This window comes from Narcine bancroftii, chromosome 2 (assembly GCF_036971445.1).
Source record: "Narcine bancroftii isolate sNarBan1 chromosome 2, sNarBan1.hap1, whole genome shotgun sequence".
NCBI classification, from domain to species: Eukaryota; Metazoa; Chordata; class Chondrichthyes; order Torpediniformes; family Narcinidae; genus Narcine; species Narcine bancroftii.
Genome location: NC_091470.1, coordinates 192284442 through 192298210, shown reverse-complemented (window position 1 = coordinate 192298210; position 13769 = coordinate 192284442). Strand labels below are relative to the sequence as shown.

General features: G+C 43.6%; 1 protein-coding gene across 1 annotated transcript in view; it reads left to right on the top strand.

Annotated features, from left to right (window-relative positions):
* The window catches only part of naglu (N-acetylglucosaminidase, alpha), a 50263-nt gene that overhangs the window by 24351 nt on the left and 12143 nt on the right, over positions 1-13769 (top strand). The window contains exons 4-5 of the mRNA XM_069919773.1: positions 5576-5661; positions 10409-10665. Coding sequence (XP_069775874.1) covers positions 5576-5661; positions 10409-10665 — 343 coding nt within the window. The remainder of the gene's footprint in view (positions 1-5575; positions 5662-10408; positions 10666-13769) is intronic.

Sequence of the window (13769 nt, the reverse complement as noted above, 5' to 3'; positions counted from 1 at the left end):
AATGTCAACCATTCTTTTAATGCTCTCATTTGTTTTTGAAAATTTTTAAGATCTATATACTGTCCATCCATTTTACCTATTCCTCTGTGCAGAGCTTGGTCTTCTTCTGTATCTGCTCTTGGGTTTGTCTCTTCTACTTCTCTTCCTTGTATCTGTGTCTCTTTTGACTTTCTTGTTGAGCTGCTTGGCTCAGTTTGTTGGGTGTTTTTTTGCATAGCTTCTTGTTGTTGGTCCTCTTCTTCTGGGCTTGTTATCTGTTGGGCTTCCTGTTGCTGTTTTTCTTTCTTATCACTCCCTTTCCCGTTGCTTTCCTCTTCTTCCAGCTGAGAGCCCTGCTGCTGGGCATCTGTCAGCTGGTCGCGCTGTGTTAGTTCGCTCCTCAGGTGGGCCCCCCTCCCGTCGGTGTTTTTCTTTTCCTGCAATGAGCCATTTTTGCAGTCCCGCGGTCGGGAGGTCGCGACCCTGCGGGGTCTCCACTAACCTCAAGGAGCGGGCTCCTCTGTCCACGGCAAGTCCCTGCCTCTTCATGCAGGTAAGGCCTTCTCCTTTCTCTTCCGACATCTTTCCTTTTTTTCCCCTTTGTTTTTGCTTTTTCCTTCTTGGGTGCCATTTTCTTTCTTTTCTCCACCCCTTTATCTTTTGTTTTGTGTTTCTTGAGCTTTGCGTTTTTTTCACTTTGTTTCTTCTTTTCTTGAGATAGGTGGTATTCTCCTACCGGCCACTACTCCATCACGTGACTCCTCAGATTGACAAGTTCTTGATTAACCAGGGCATCAAAGGTTACAGGGAGAAGGCTGAGCAGCGGGACTGAGTGGGGAAATGGATCAGCTCACGATTAAATGGCAGTGCAGATTGATGGGCTGAATAGCTTAATTTTGCTTTTATGTCTTATGGTACCAAGCTGTGAGGCATCTCGTCAGTCATCTGGAAAAGTCAAGGGGCATGCTGAATGTTGTGAGCCTTTTAAGAAAGTGGAGGCAATGGTGTGCCTGCTCGATCACCTTGTCAACGTGATTTGTCCAGGTCAGGTTGATGTTTCCTGTCAAGACTTGAAACTATCTAGTGTCTTCACTTCCTCTGATGTGGGCAGGGAGTCTGTGATCAGTAAGCATTAATCCCGTCAAGAGAGAGATTGTTGGCTCTATTGCCTTCCTGCATTTTGTCTCAACATTATTACATATTCGGCCAATAATTGTGATGTTGGTGAACTTAAAGATGATTTTGGAACGATATCTTGCTGCACAATCTTGGGTGTGGAGGGAGTATAGTAGAGGGCTCAGTCTGCACAGTCCTAGGTGTGGAGGGAGTATAGTAGAGGGCTCAGTCTGCACAGTCCTGGGTGTGGAGGGTGTATAGTTGAGGGCTCAGTCTGCCTCCTTGAGAGCACTAATGTTGATTGTGGTCATGGAGATGTTGCTACAGAGAGACCCCGACTTATGAGGTTTCGAAGTTACGATGATCAGAATCCGTTTTGAATAAAGCTAAGTCGGCGTCGACCTGTATCAGTGTGGTTGTTTTTCCTTCCCTGAAGGAAATACTTCTGTCCATTCACCACACGCAGATTGTTTCCCTCCACCACCACCTCCTCAAACATCATTTTGGTGCTCCTCTTGTAGTGACATCAAGGAAATGCGCTTTGTCGGGCCCAATGCCATTTAAAAAAAAAAGGTGATTTGGAACACATGTGCAGATTGCCATCTCTGAGGAGATAGGGAGAGAGAGACAGCAATCTGCATGCATTCCAAATCTCAGTGTAGGTTGTGAAGTGATGCCAGTTCCCCTAATTACCAGGTGCCATCTCAGGCTCCTGGCAGGACCGGGGACGTTGGCCTCCCATGGCTGATATCCCCGCTGCCGCCAGGAGGCTGTCGTCAGGAGTGGGGATGTAGGGTTGGCCTTTTGGGAGGAGCAGCTCACAGAGCTACCTACAAAGGTAGACCTGATCTACAATAATTTCACCTTATGATACGATTTGTGGAACCGAACCCCATCGTAAGTGGGGGGGGGTCTACCTGTACTGTATCCACTGTTGCGATCTGTTAGGCAGGTTGCAGAGTGTGGATGGTCTTTTTGACCTCCTTCGTCCAGGTCTGGGTGGTGCTCTATTCTTCAGCAGATGTACCATCAGGAATGGAGGCTTTGGTCCCTTCAGTTTCCCGATACTCCTTTATTACACTTAATCTTGGTGGGAGGTCCATCACCCTTGTAGGGGAACAAAGGAGTCCCCAAACATACAATTACACGGGTTTATATTCCCCACTGCAATCCAATCAAAACAGTCTTCTACCATGTGACAAGCCATTACCTTTTCAGCATTAAGCTACACACTATTCATCTGGAAATTGCGTCATTATGTGAACCAGTCACGTAACTGGGTTCCCCCTTTCCTTGAACATTGTTCTTATGTGTTGCCTGATCTGGGGAACTCCAGGCTGATAGAAATTTACTGGCTCGGCTGCAATTGCCTGACAACACAAGTCACGGTGCTTTCTTAAGACACCACCTCATGTCGATGGAGTGAAGTCTGGTGCCTGTAATGTCACAGGCTGAATTAACCACCCTCTGGAGTTTTTTTTTGTTCTGAGTGTTGGCTCCTTCATACCAGGCAGTGATGAACCCAGCCAGAATGCTCTCCATGGTACACCTGTGAAAGTTTTCGAGAGTCTTCGGTGACGAACCAAATCTCCTCAAACACCTCACAAAGTATAGACGCTGTTGAGCCTTAGCGATTGCATCAAATTGGAGGCTCCAGGACAGATCCTCGGAGATGTTGACACCCAGAAATTTGATGTTATTGACCCTCTCCACTACTGAGCCCTCAATGAGGGCAGGTTCATGTTCTCCTGACTTCCTCCTGAAGTTCTACAATCATCTCCTGGGTTTTACAAACGTTGAGGGCAAGGTTGTTGTTGTGACACCACTCAACAAGGTAGTCTATCTTCTTCATTTCCATTTGTGATTCTGCCAACATCAGCATTCTATTTGACGATAGGAAAGTTGAAGTTGATCAAGGCTGGCTCGTAGGCTATGGTCGATTTGAGTCATGACCAACCTATCAAAGTACCTCCTGATGGCAGATGTCTGAGCCACTGGTCAATAATAATTTGGCTCTGTTATTGTGCTTTTCTTTGTTGCTGGTGTGATGGTGGGTTTCTTGAAACTGGTGGGAAATGGGACCTGTTGCAGGGAGAGATTAAAGAGGTTGGTGAAAATATCCACCAGTTAATCAGCACAGGCTGTCAGGACACATCCTGGGGCTTCACCTGGGTCAGTTCCAGGTTCACTCTCTGGAAGGCTGAGCCGAGGTCGGCAGCTTCAGGTGAACACTCGGTAGTTTCAAAGTAGTGAGTTCTTGATTTCATGTGCAGTCCATGGCAAACGTAACTGCAGTTACAGAATAAGAATTTTAGTTGGTTTCTTCCCTACTTTTCTCCTGCCGGCTAAATAAAAAATATTTTATGATTTCCGTCCGTGGCTCCCCCTTCAATGTGCTGCGGCCCCCAGAGGGGGTTGTATGCCCCCCTCCCTCTTTGAAAATGGCAGTCATAGAACATGACGTATCCCTGGAGTTGGGATGGAAGTAGATGAACCGCTGAATTCAAAGTGCAGGATTTGAGGGGGTGTTGGATGGGGCCCCCCTTCCTACCCCTCTCTCCACACTGCTCCTGTACACTTTCCTCAGTCCTGATGAAGACTTTCATCTCTAAACATTGACCATTCTTTTTCTCCTGATGTGGCTCAAATTGCCAAGTTCGTCAAATAAAGTCTGCAGACGCTGTGATTGTGGTTAAAAACACAAACCTGCTGGAGGAACTCAGCGGGCCTCGCAGCGCCAAAAGGAGCTAAAGATATATAACCTGCGTTTCGAGCCTGAACTCTTCTTCAAGATGGGATACCTTGGAGGAGGGTTCGGGCCCCGCAGTGTTGGTTATACAGTAAAAGCTCGAGGTATCCGGAATTCAGGCAACTGGCAGTCTCAAGCAACTGGCACAAAAAGCGAGGAAAATAAATTAAAAATATTTTGAATAAAGTTGTGTTTGAATAAAATGGCATCTCCAGGATGGAGAGCTGGTCGATGCCGCTCGCCATTAGGGTGATTCTCTTAAAGTGACTTCTTATTCCTGCTTAATAAGAGTTCCTCCTGGTCAGGGCTTTATCTGTAAACTTGGGGGTTAATTATCTATAATGTTATTGTTCGTCTTTCGGGTGTCTCCGTGGAGGGGGAGGAACCTGCAGATGCGACGACGGTTAAAACGTTTTTAAAGAATAAAGTAAAATACTTTGAGGTTTGTATATTCATGCAAGTGAAGTTTGTTCAGTTTAAGTACAGTAGAGATTTATTGTCAGATTTCAGATTTCTTGTTAGAGTACATACATGACATCACATACAACCCTGAGATTCGTTTTCCTTCGGGTGCAGCAGAATTGGTGGTGCAAAAATAAACCGTACACAACATAAACATGTAAGCAAATAAAGAACTGAAAACAGATATGAAGGTAAACAAACTGCAATTCAGAGAGATGGCAGCAGCGAGAACAGGGGGTGTGCTGGGTGGTGTGGATCCTTGATGATTGCTGCTGCTCTCTGACAGAAGCGTTCCCTGTGATGACCTGGGCTGTGTCCACTACCTTTTGGCGGGCTTTACGCTCAGGAGTATTGGTGTTCCCACACCGAACTGTGATGTAGCTGGTCAGCACACTTTCCATCACACCTCTGTAGAAATATGCCAGGGTTCCTGATGTCGTACCAAACCTCCACAAACCGCTGAGGAAGTAAAGGCGCTGACGTGCTGGGGTGTTGGGTCCAAGAAAAATCCTCCAAGATAATGGCTCCCAAGAATTTAATTTGCTCACCCTCTCCACCTCTGATCCCCCAATGATCACTGGATTGTATCCCTCTGGCTTCCCTGATGACGCCAATCAGGTTCTTAGTTTTGGTGACAGTGAGTGCAAGTTGTTGGTGCACCAGTTAGTCAAGTTTTCACACTTCATCCTGTGCACTGACTCATTCCTTTCCTTTATACAACCCACCACCGTGGTATCGTTGGCAAATTTGTAGATGGTGTTATTGTTCTACTGAGCCACACAGCTGTCGGTGTGAAATGAGTAGAGCAGGGGACTAAGAACACAGCCCTGTGGTACTCTGGTACTGTCTTTTACACTATTTATTATTAATGCAGGTGTATTAGTTAGGAGTTGTAAGAGTAAGCCTCAAACAACTGGAAAATACATTTATCTGGCATCTATCAATCCCCATTGGTGCAGGCTAACGGGCTTTACTGTATATCTTTGCCTCTCTTGGATGTTGCGAAACCTCCTGAATTCCTCTAGCAATTTTTTTTTCCTGCAGCAAGTTGTGTTTGGCTTCAGATTCGGAAGTCTCCTGTGGTTCCCCTCATTTACGAGGTCGTGTTTTGTGTGTTCTGGTCCAAGCTATCTTGTTTCTTTAGTGTAAGTCATGCGCATTATAAATAGTTAGGCCACTTGCTGCCCTGTTAAATGTTTAATACAAATTGTGGAGGGAATTGGTAACCAGCAGAATTCTGCCCTGTGATTTTATTGTTTCCAAATTCAGCACCAGATTCTTCAGCGGATGAGGTCGTTGGGCATGCTGCCAGTTCTTCCTGCCTTTGCTGGATTTGTACCTGCTGCCTTCACTAGGTATACTATGTTCTGTATTTTGAGCATTGTTTTTTTTTTAAAAAAAAACATTGAAATTGTTTCTTTTGATTTTGGGGAAACTACCATTTCCATGATGGCAAAGAGCGAACCAAGAGTCAGGAAATTCATTTACATAAACAGCTTGAGACTGAGTGGTTGCAAAATGGGGGAGCCTTAGTTAATTCAAAGGACAAAAAGAAAACAGGAATAAGTTCACAGACTGTCCTAACATCCTTGTGAATTGCAAATGACTTTGAGTTTGGATTGGAAGAATGGAGAAATTGAAGACTTCAATTAAGGTTTAGGACTGCAATAAACCGAAAGATCAATGAACACCAGGGCCGCATGAAAGCACTGTCCTCGGGGTAGACCACAAGATGCAAGAGGAGAATCCGGCCTTCGAATCTGCTCTGCCATTCAAATCGTGGAAAATTGTATCTTTCCTTTTAATCCCATCCTCCTGCCTTCTCCTCACACCCTCCCTAATCGAGAAGCTATCCACCTCTGCTTTAATTACACTCAATGATCTGGCCTCTTCTGCCGCCTGTGGCAACGAATTAGATGATTCACCACCCACTGGCTGAAAAAATTTCTCCTCGTCTCTGTTCTAAAGCAACATCCTTTTAGTCTGTGACAGTGCTTGAAGGTCCGAGACCCTCCCACTACTGGAGACATCTTCTCCATGTCCGCTCTATCTAGCCCTTTCTATTCCTGGGACAGAGTGCCAGAAGCCGTGGTGCGATCATGGCATTTAAAAGGCTTCAAGGTAGACATAATTGACTTTGGTGATAGGGAAAGTTATGGAGGATATTCTTAGAGATGGTGTGTTTAAATATCTGGATAGGCAGGGATTGATCAGGAGCACCCAGCATGGGTTTGTGAAGGGGAAGTCATGTTTGACGAACCTTATTGAGTTTTTCGAAGAAGTGACAAAGCTGGATGAAGGTAGAGCAGTTGATGTAGTCTATCTGGATTTTAGCAAAGGTTTTGATAAGATTCCACATGAAAGGTTAGTAAGGAAGGTTCAGTCACTAGGGATTAATAAAGAAATAGTAAGATGGAAGATAGACAGCAGAGGGTCATGGTGGACAACTGTCAGGATGGAAGTCTGTGACGAGTGGTGTGGCTCAAGGATTGGTGCTAGGTCCCCTGTTGTTCATAATTTATATTAATGATTTGGATGATGGGGTGGTTAACTGGGTAAGTAAATAAGCAGACAATATGAAAATAGGGAGAGTGGTGGATAGCGAGGAAGGTTTTCAGGGATTACAGAGGGATTTGGTTTGTCTGGAGAGTTGGGCTGAAAGATGGCAGATGGAATTTAATGTAGAGAAGTGTGAGGTGCTTCATTTTGGTAAAAATAATCAAAATAGGACATACGTAGTAAAGGGGAGGACATTGGGGAATGCACAAGAACAAAGAGATCTTGGAGTTATGGTGCAGGGTTCCTTGAAGGTGGATTCCCATGTAGACAGGGTGGTTAAGAAGGCATTTGGTATAAATCATAGTTGCAGTATCACTTCCCAGCTCCTGTACTCTATGCTGTTTAAAGTAAGGCCAGGTTGGGAGTATTGTGTTCAGTTCTGGTCTCCAAATTCTAGGAAGGATATAGATAAGGTGGAGAGGGTGCAGAGAAGATTTACAAGGATGTTGCCTGGCTTAAAATACCTAGAGTACAGGGAAAGCTTGAAGAGGTTCATTGGAACGTAGATGGTTGAGAGATTTGATAGAGGTGTTTAAAATTATGAAGGGAATAGATAGACTAGATGCAAGTAGACTTTTCCCCCTGAGAGCAAGGGAGGTTGAAACAAGAGGACATAAGTTGAGGGTAAGGGGGCAAAATTTTCAGAGAAACATTAGAGGATGTTTCTTCACTCAGAGAGTGATGGCTGAATGGAATAATCTTCCGGAGGAAATAGTTGAGGCAGAGTCAATTCTTTCATTTAAGAGGAGGCTGGATATATACATGGATAAGAGGGGGTTGGAGGGTTATGGGCGGAGAATAGGCGGGGGGGATCTAGCGGAGTTGTTTGAGTGAACCAGCATGGACTTGAAGGGCCGAGATGGCCTGTTTCCATGTCACAAACATGAGTATGGAGATGTATATATCTTTGATTTGGACATACTGTCCGCACAGACAGGTGGACTGACGAGCCTGTTCTTTGCCATGTTGCTCTCAGTTTTAAAATTATAATTTTTTTCTTTTTCCCTTTTTCTCTCAATCCATTATATTTAAACATTTCCACAATTTGAAATACCTTGTGGCCACCTTTTCTTGAGAGGAAGAACATACTAAGAAGGCCTGTTTTTTTGTGCTGTGATGTTCCATGGTTCGATATTCATTAATTCTGATCCATGTGTGCAATCACAATTCTGAAATCACCTCTGTCCGTTACTTTTAAGTCATTGTCAGATAGGCTTCATCCCATGACAATGCTGTGGAATGATGAAGCAGGCTTTAGCAGCTCATTGGCCAACACATGGGTACAATGTGATTGCAGCACCTGGGACCTGGGTTCGAATCTGGCGCTGTCTCTAAGGAGTTTGTATGTACTTCCCTTGTCTTCGTGGATTTCCTCCGGGTGCTCCGGTTTTCTCCCATATTCCAAAGTCACATAGTTTTGGTAGGTTAATTGGTCATAGGTGTATTTGAGCTGCAAGGGCCTGTTACCATTGCTGTATCTTTGAACAAAAACCTCATCAGATTTCATTAAACTTCCAGAATAGAATCATTGAGTCTTTTCCATGCTGAAATGTTTTGTTTTATTTTTTTGTTTTTAAAAGACATTGAGATTAATTGTGTTGTTCAGTGCAATAATGGGAGAAGGTCTCTTACGCCAAATAAAAAACCAGATGACGGGATGAAATACATTCAAGTCTCCATGATGTAATTTTTAATTTACAGCCTTCGCAAAATGGTTGAATATATTAATATTTATGATATATTGTTGGGAATAAGAGAGGCTCCCTCAGAGAAAATTTAAAAATCCTGGGAACAGGCTCCAGAGCTTTAAATTTCTGAAGAAACTTGGAATGTAAATTTCAAATTAATTAATACCTCGTCTTTATGTGCCCACCACTCTCTCTTACAATTTAAAGAAGTCCATAGGCTCACGTGTCCAAAGTCAAATAATCTTGTTTATATGTGGATGTATCTCCTCGTTGTGATAAATGCAACAATGGAGATGCTTCATTAATTCAAATGTTCAGGACGTGTCAAGAGTGTTGAGAAATATTGGAATGAAGTATTTCATACTTTCTCTGCACTTTTTCAAGTTGATGTTAAACTAAGTCCCTAAACTATTTTATTTGCTGTTGTTTGGGAGAGAAAGAGAGATATAACTTTAACAGCATCTGTTCTGCATGTATTAGCTTTTATTTTTCTGATGGCCAGGCGGGTGATGTTACTCAGATGGAGGGACGTTACCCTGTCTAATCATGCTCAGTGGCTACGTGACGTCAGGTCATGTTTAGACTTAGAGAAGATTAGATGCTCGGTTTCCAATTTGAATTCAAACATTGTGGGGACTCTTTTTGAATCTTTGATTTGATACGAAGGTAGAAGTGTTGACTAATGAGGTAATATGTTACAGTGCCTAACCTTTTATCTGGAATTCAGAAAACAGGCAACCTCAAAAAACCGGCACATTATACATAAGTAACGTTAATTTTTCAAAATTCTCCGTTTTTGGAGGGGGACAACCCACCCCACACCCAGTCCCCATTCTTGATGCCACTGTGGGCGCCCTCTCTTATCTTTGGTGGAAAGGTGACTCTCAGCCTCCAGCATCCAGTGGAAGAGAAGCAGGCAGAGGCAGCTCAATGTGGGAGCAATGACAGTCTTCCTTACCCATAATTCCCCCACAATGCTGGAACCACTCTGGTGCTGGCAGAGCAATTCCAGCTGCATGGGGGATTATGGGTAATGAAGGCAGCCATTGCTCCTGCATTGAGCCGTTGCTGCCATCCGCTGTGGTGCTCTGGGCCTGGCAGCACTGCACCCCTGCTGCTGTGTCGAAGGTTAGATGGGCGGGCCGACGGATGGCGCTGTCGGGGTGTGCCTGAGGGCTGGAGCTGTTGGGGTGCCTGAAAGCTGTCGATACTCATCTCCACCACCCTGATGGCCTGCTCCTCCAAGCAGCTGACGTAGGCCACCTATACAGCCGAACTTCAGGGCCACCCTGTCGCCTCTGACCTCTATGTAACCAATGTGCTGGTTGAGAGCCTCCTGTACAGTGCACGTCGACCCCCCCCCCCTGCCCCAACCACGTGTTCAGCCTGGCCTAGGGCGCAAAATAGTCTGGCACTGGAGCTGGGGGAAGGGGGCTAGGAGCGAGGCTTTTGCTTAAGAAATCAAAATTATTCCGAAATTGCAAGAGTCCAAACAGCGGCAGATGTGCGGTCCCGACGATCCCGGATTAAAGATTCGGCTCCTGTACTTTGATAAGAAATTCTGTCTTCCTTTTCTTTTGGTCAATCAGTTTCTTTATTGGTCTTGGGTTTAGATTTTCCTTTTTTTTATATAATAAAACAATTAATTTTAATACTATCAGTACAATATAATGTTTAATTAAAATGTGGGGAACATTGGATGAAATGAGATGATTTAAGTGCGATGAATCTTTTTGAATTTTAACATATATCGTTTGGACTCTGTATTTTGGATGTGAAATTTCAAGGTTAATAAAAATATTGAAAAAGAAAAGTCTCCATGATGCAATAAAAAGTTTAAATAATTGTTTTTCAGATTGTTTCCCAAAGAGAACATCACAAGGATAGGCTCCTGGGGCAACTTGAACTGTTCTTATTCTTGCTCCTATCAACTGGATTTTCAGTCGCCCCTTTTTCAACAAATAGGCAAGATGTTTCAGTCCGAGCTAATCAAAGAATTTGGTACCAACCACATTTACAGTGCAGACTCATTCAATGAAATGAATCCCATCTCATCAGACCCGAAATATCTGACCGCTGTCAGCAACGCAACCTTCAGGTCAATGACGCAAGGTAACCTCAATACTTCATTATCCAGCATGGCACTACAGCACGCAACTTGACAATGGGGGCATCTTTGAACACTATTTCCACTTTACTAAAGCAATTTACTAAAAGAATTAAAGCTTTAAAATGTTGTATATTTAAAATCGATGAAGTATTTCACGTGTGTCCATGCAGAGCAACATAAGAATCAAGCGAAGGGGTCCATTCGGCCTGTTGAGCCTGGTTCCTCATTCAATAAGATCATGGTTGATCTGGCCGTGGACTCCGCTCCATCTACCCTTATTTTCCTCACTTTTCAAAAATTTATTCAATGAGCAGCCTCCACTGCTTTCTTGGGTAGAGAATCAGAGATTCCCCAGTCTCAGGGGGAGGGTGGGGTTGTGGAAAAGCAGTTCCTCCTCATCTTTTAATGCTTTTCACTTGAGACAACGTCCCCCAAGTTCTGGTCTCATCCATCAGAGGAAACTACTTTCCATCCTCTTGTCTTGCCTATTCCTTTCATAATTTTCTTTCTGTAAGGTCCTCTTTGATCTGAATTCCAGCGAGTGTAATCCCAGATGATGATCTCTAAATCCCCCCCCCACAGAACCATAGAATCGTACAGCACAGAAAACAGGGCCTTCGGCCCTTCTCGTCTGTGCTGACCATTATTTTGCTAGTCCCTCTGGCCTGCACTCACCCAATAACCCTCCAGATCTCTCCCAACCATGTATCTATCTAATCTATTTTTAAAACTCAAGATCGAGCCCACATTTACCACATCAGGTGGCAGCTTGTTCAACGCTCCCACTATTCTCTGAGTGAATAACTTCCCCCTGATGTTCCCCCTAAATCTTTCCCCCTTCAGCTTAAAACTATGACCTGTCATTTTTATCTCCCCCAATCGAAGTGGAAAAAGCCTCCTCATATCCACTCTGTCTATACCTCTCATAATCTTGTAAACCTCTATAAAATCTCTCCTCATTCTTCTTCGCTCCACGGAATAAAGTCCCAACCTGTTTAATCTTTCCCTATAACTCAACTCCTGAAGATCTGGCAACACCCTAGTAAATCTTCTCTCCACTCCCTCAATCTTACTGATAACCTTCCTGTAGTTTGGCAAATTCATCTCTGGAATCCATCTGGTGAACCCCCTCTGCACTGCCTCCATATTGAGGTAACTAGGACATAGAACACTACAGCACAGTTCAGGCCCTTCACCCCTCAGAGTTGTGCCAACTGATATATTCCTACCAAAATAAATACAAAACCCTTCCTACCTTGTAGACCAACATTTTTCTTCCATCCATGGGCCTGTCAAGGAGGCTCTTAAATGCCCTTGATGTGTCAGCTGCCATTCATTCCAGGCACCCACAACTCTGTCTATATATTTTTTAAAAAATCCGCCTGATGTCTCCCCTAACCTTCCTCCCTTTACCTAGTACACAGGACCTCTGGTGTTTACTACTCCCGCCCTGGGAAAAAGGTGCTGACTGTCTACCTTATCTATGCCTCACAGAACCTCTCAAGTCATCTCTCATCCTTCTTCATTCCAAAGAGAAAAGTCCCAGCTCTGCTAACCTTGCCTCATTTTCCAATCCAGGCCACATCCTGGTAAATCTCCTCTACACTCTCTCCAGAACTTCCACATCTTTCTGATAATGAGGTGACCAGAACTTCACAAAATACTCTGTGTGGTCTCATCAGAGATTTGAAGAGCTGCACACATGAACAACCTCTCAACTTCTGCACTCAATCCCCTGACTAATGAAGCCCAGCATCCCATAGGCCTTCTCAACTATCCTATTAACCTGTGCGGCGACCTAGGAGTCACGTGATGGAGTAGTGGCCGGTTGGGGAACTCCAGCCCTCTCCGGAAAAGTAAAAAAAAGACAGTGAAAAAGCAAAGGCACAAACACAAATACCAAAATAAAGTGAAAGTAAAGGTGGAGAAAATGGCAGCGAAGAAAGAAAAGCCAAAAGCAACGGGAAGAAGAAAAGACGTCGGAAGAAGAAGGTGAAGGCCTTACCTGTACGAGGAGGCCCGTCGTGGACAGAGAAGCCCGCTCCCTAAGGTCAGTTGAAGCCCCGAACTCGGGACTACAAAAATGGCTCACGGAGCCAAGCAAAAGTGCGCAACCATGCATGCACAAGACAAAAATAACACTGACGGGAGGGGGGACCAGCTGAGGAGTCAATCTCCACAGCTGAAATTGACAATCACAACAAAGCAGCAAGAGGAAAACAGAAAATAACGAGAACAATAAAGAAGAGAGTAAAAAGAAATCAAAGAAACAACAGATGACCAACCCAGAGGAAGAAGACCAGCATCAAGACACTTCTAGTAAAAATAAGAAGACCAAAAATACCCAACAAAAATAAAACAAACAAACCAACAAGAAAACCAGAAGAGTCAGAAGTAAAGGATACAGATCCTGGAGTGGACTCAGAAGAAGAAGAAGAGGAGGAACACAGAAATGGAAGATGAAGGGAAGGGCAAGTACATGGATGTATATTTTTTTTAAAGAATATATGGAATCAGTAAAAGAATGGCAATCACAAGAATTCAGTGAAATAAAAAGAGTAAAAAGTACAGAAGAAAAAATGAATAGATTAGAGATGATCATGTCAGACATAGGAGAAAGAGCCATAGAAATGGAAGTAGATGACTTAAAGAAATTAGAAGAATCTGATAAAAAAGTTAGAGGCACAAGAGCTGTTAGCTCAAAAGATAGATATAATGGAAAATTATAATAGAAGAAACAATATAAAGATAGTGGGCCTTAAGGAAAATGAAGAAGGCAAGAATATGAGAGAATTTATGAAAGAATGGATCCCCAGGGTCCTAGGAAGACCAGAATTACAGGAAGAAAAGGAAATAGAAAGGGCACACAGAGCATTAGCCCCTAAACCACAACCACCACAAAAACCAAGATCCATTCTAGTAAAATTCCTAAGATATACAACAAGAGAAAATATATTGGAGAAAGCAATGAGGAAAATAAGAGAAGACAAAAAACCACTGGAATACAAAGGTCAAAAAAATTTTTTCTATCCAGATATAAGTTTTGAACTCCTGAAGAAGAGGAAGGAGTTTAATACAGCAAAAACGATCCTATGGAAAAAAGGAT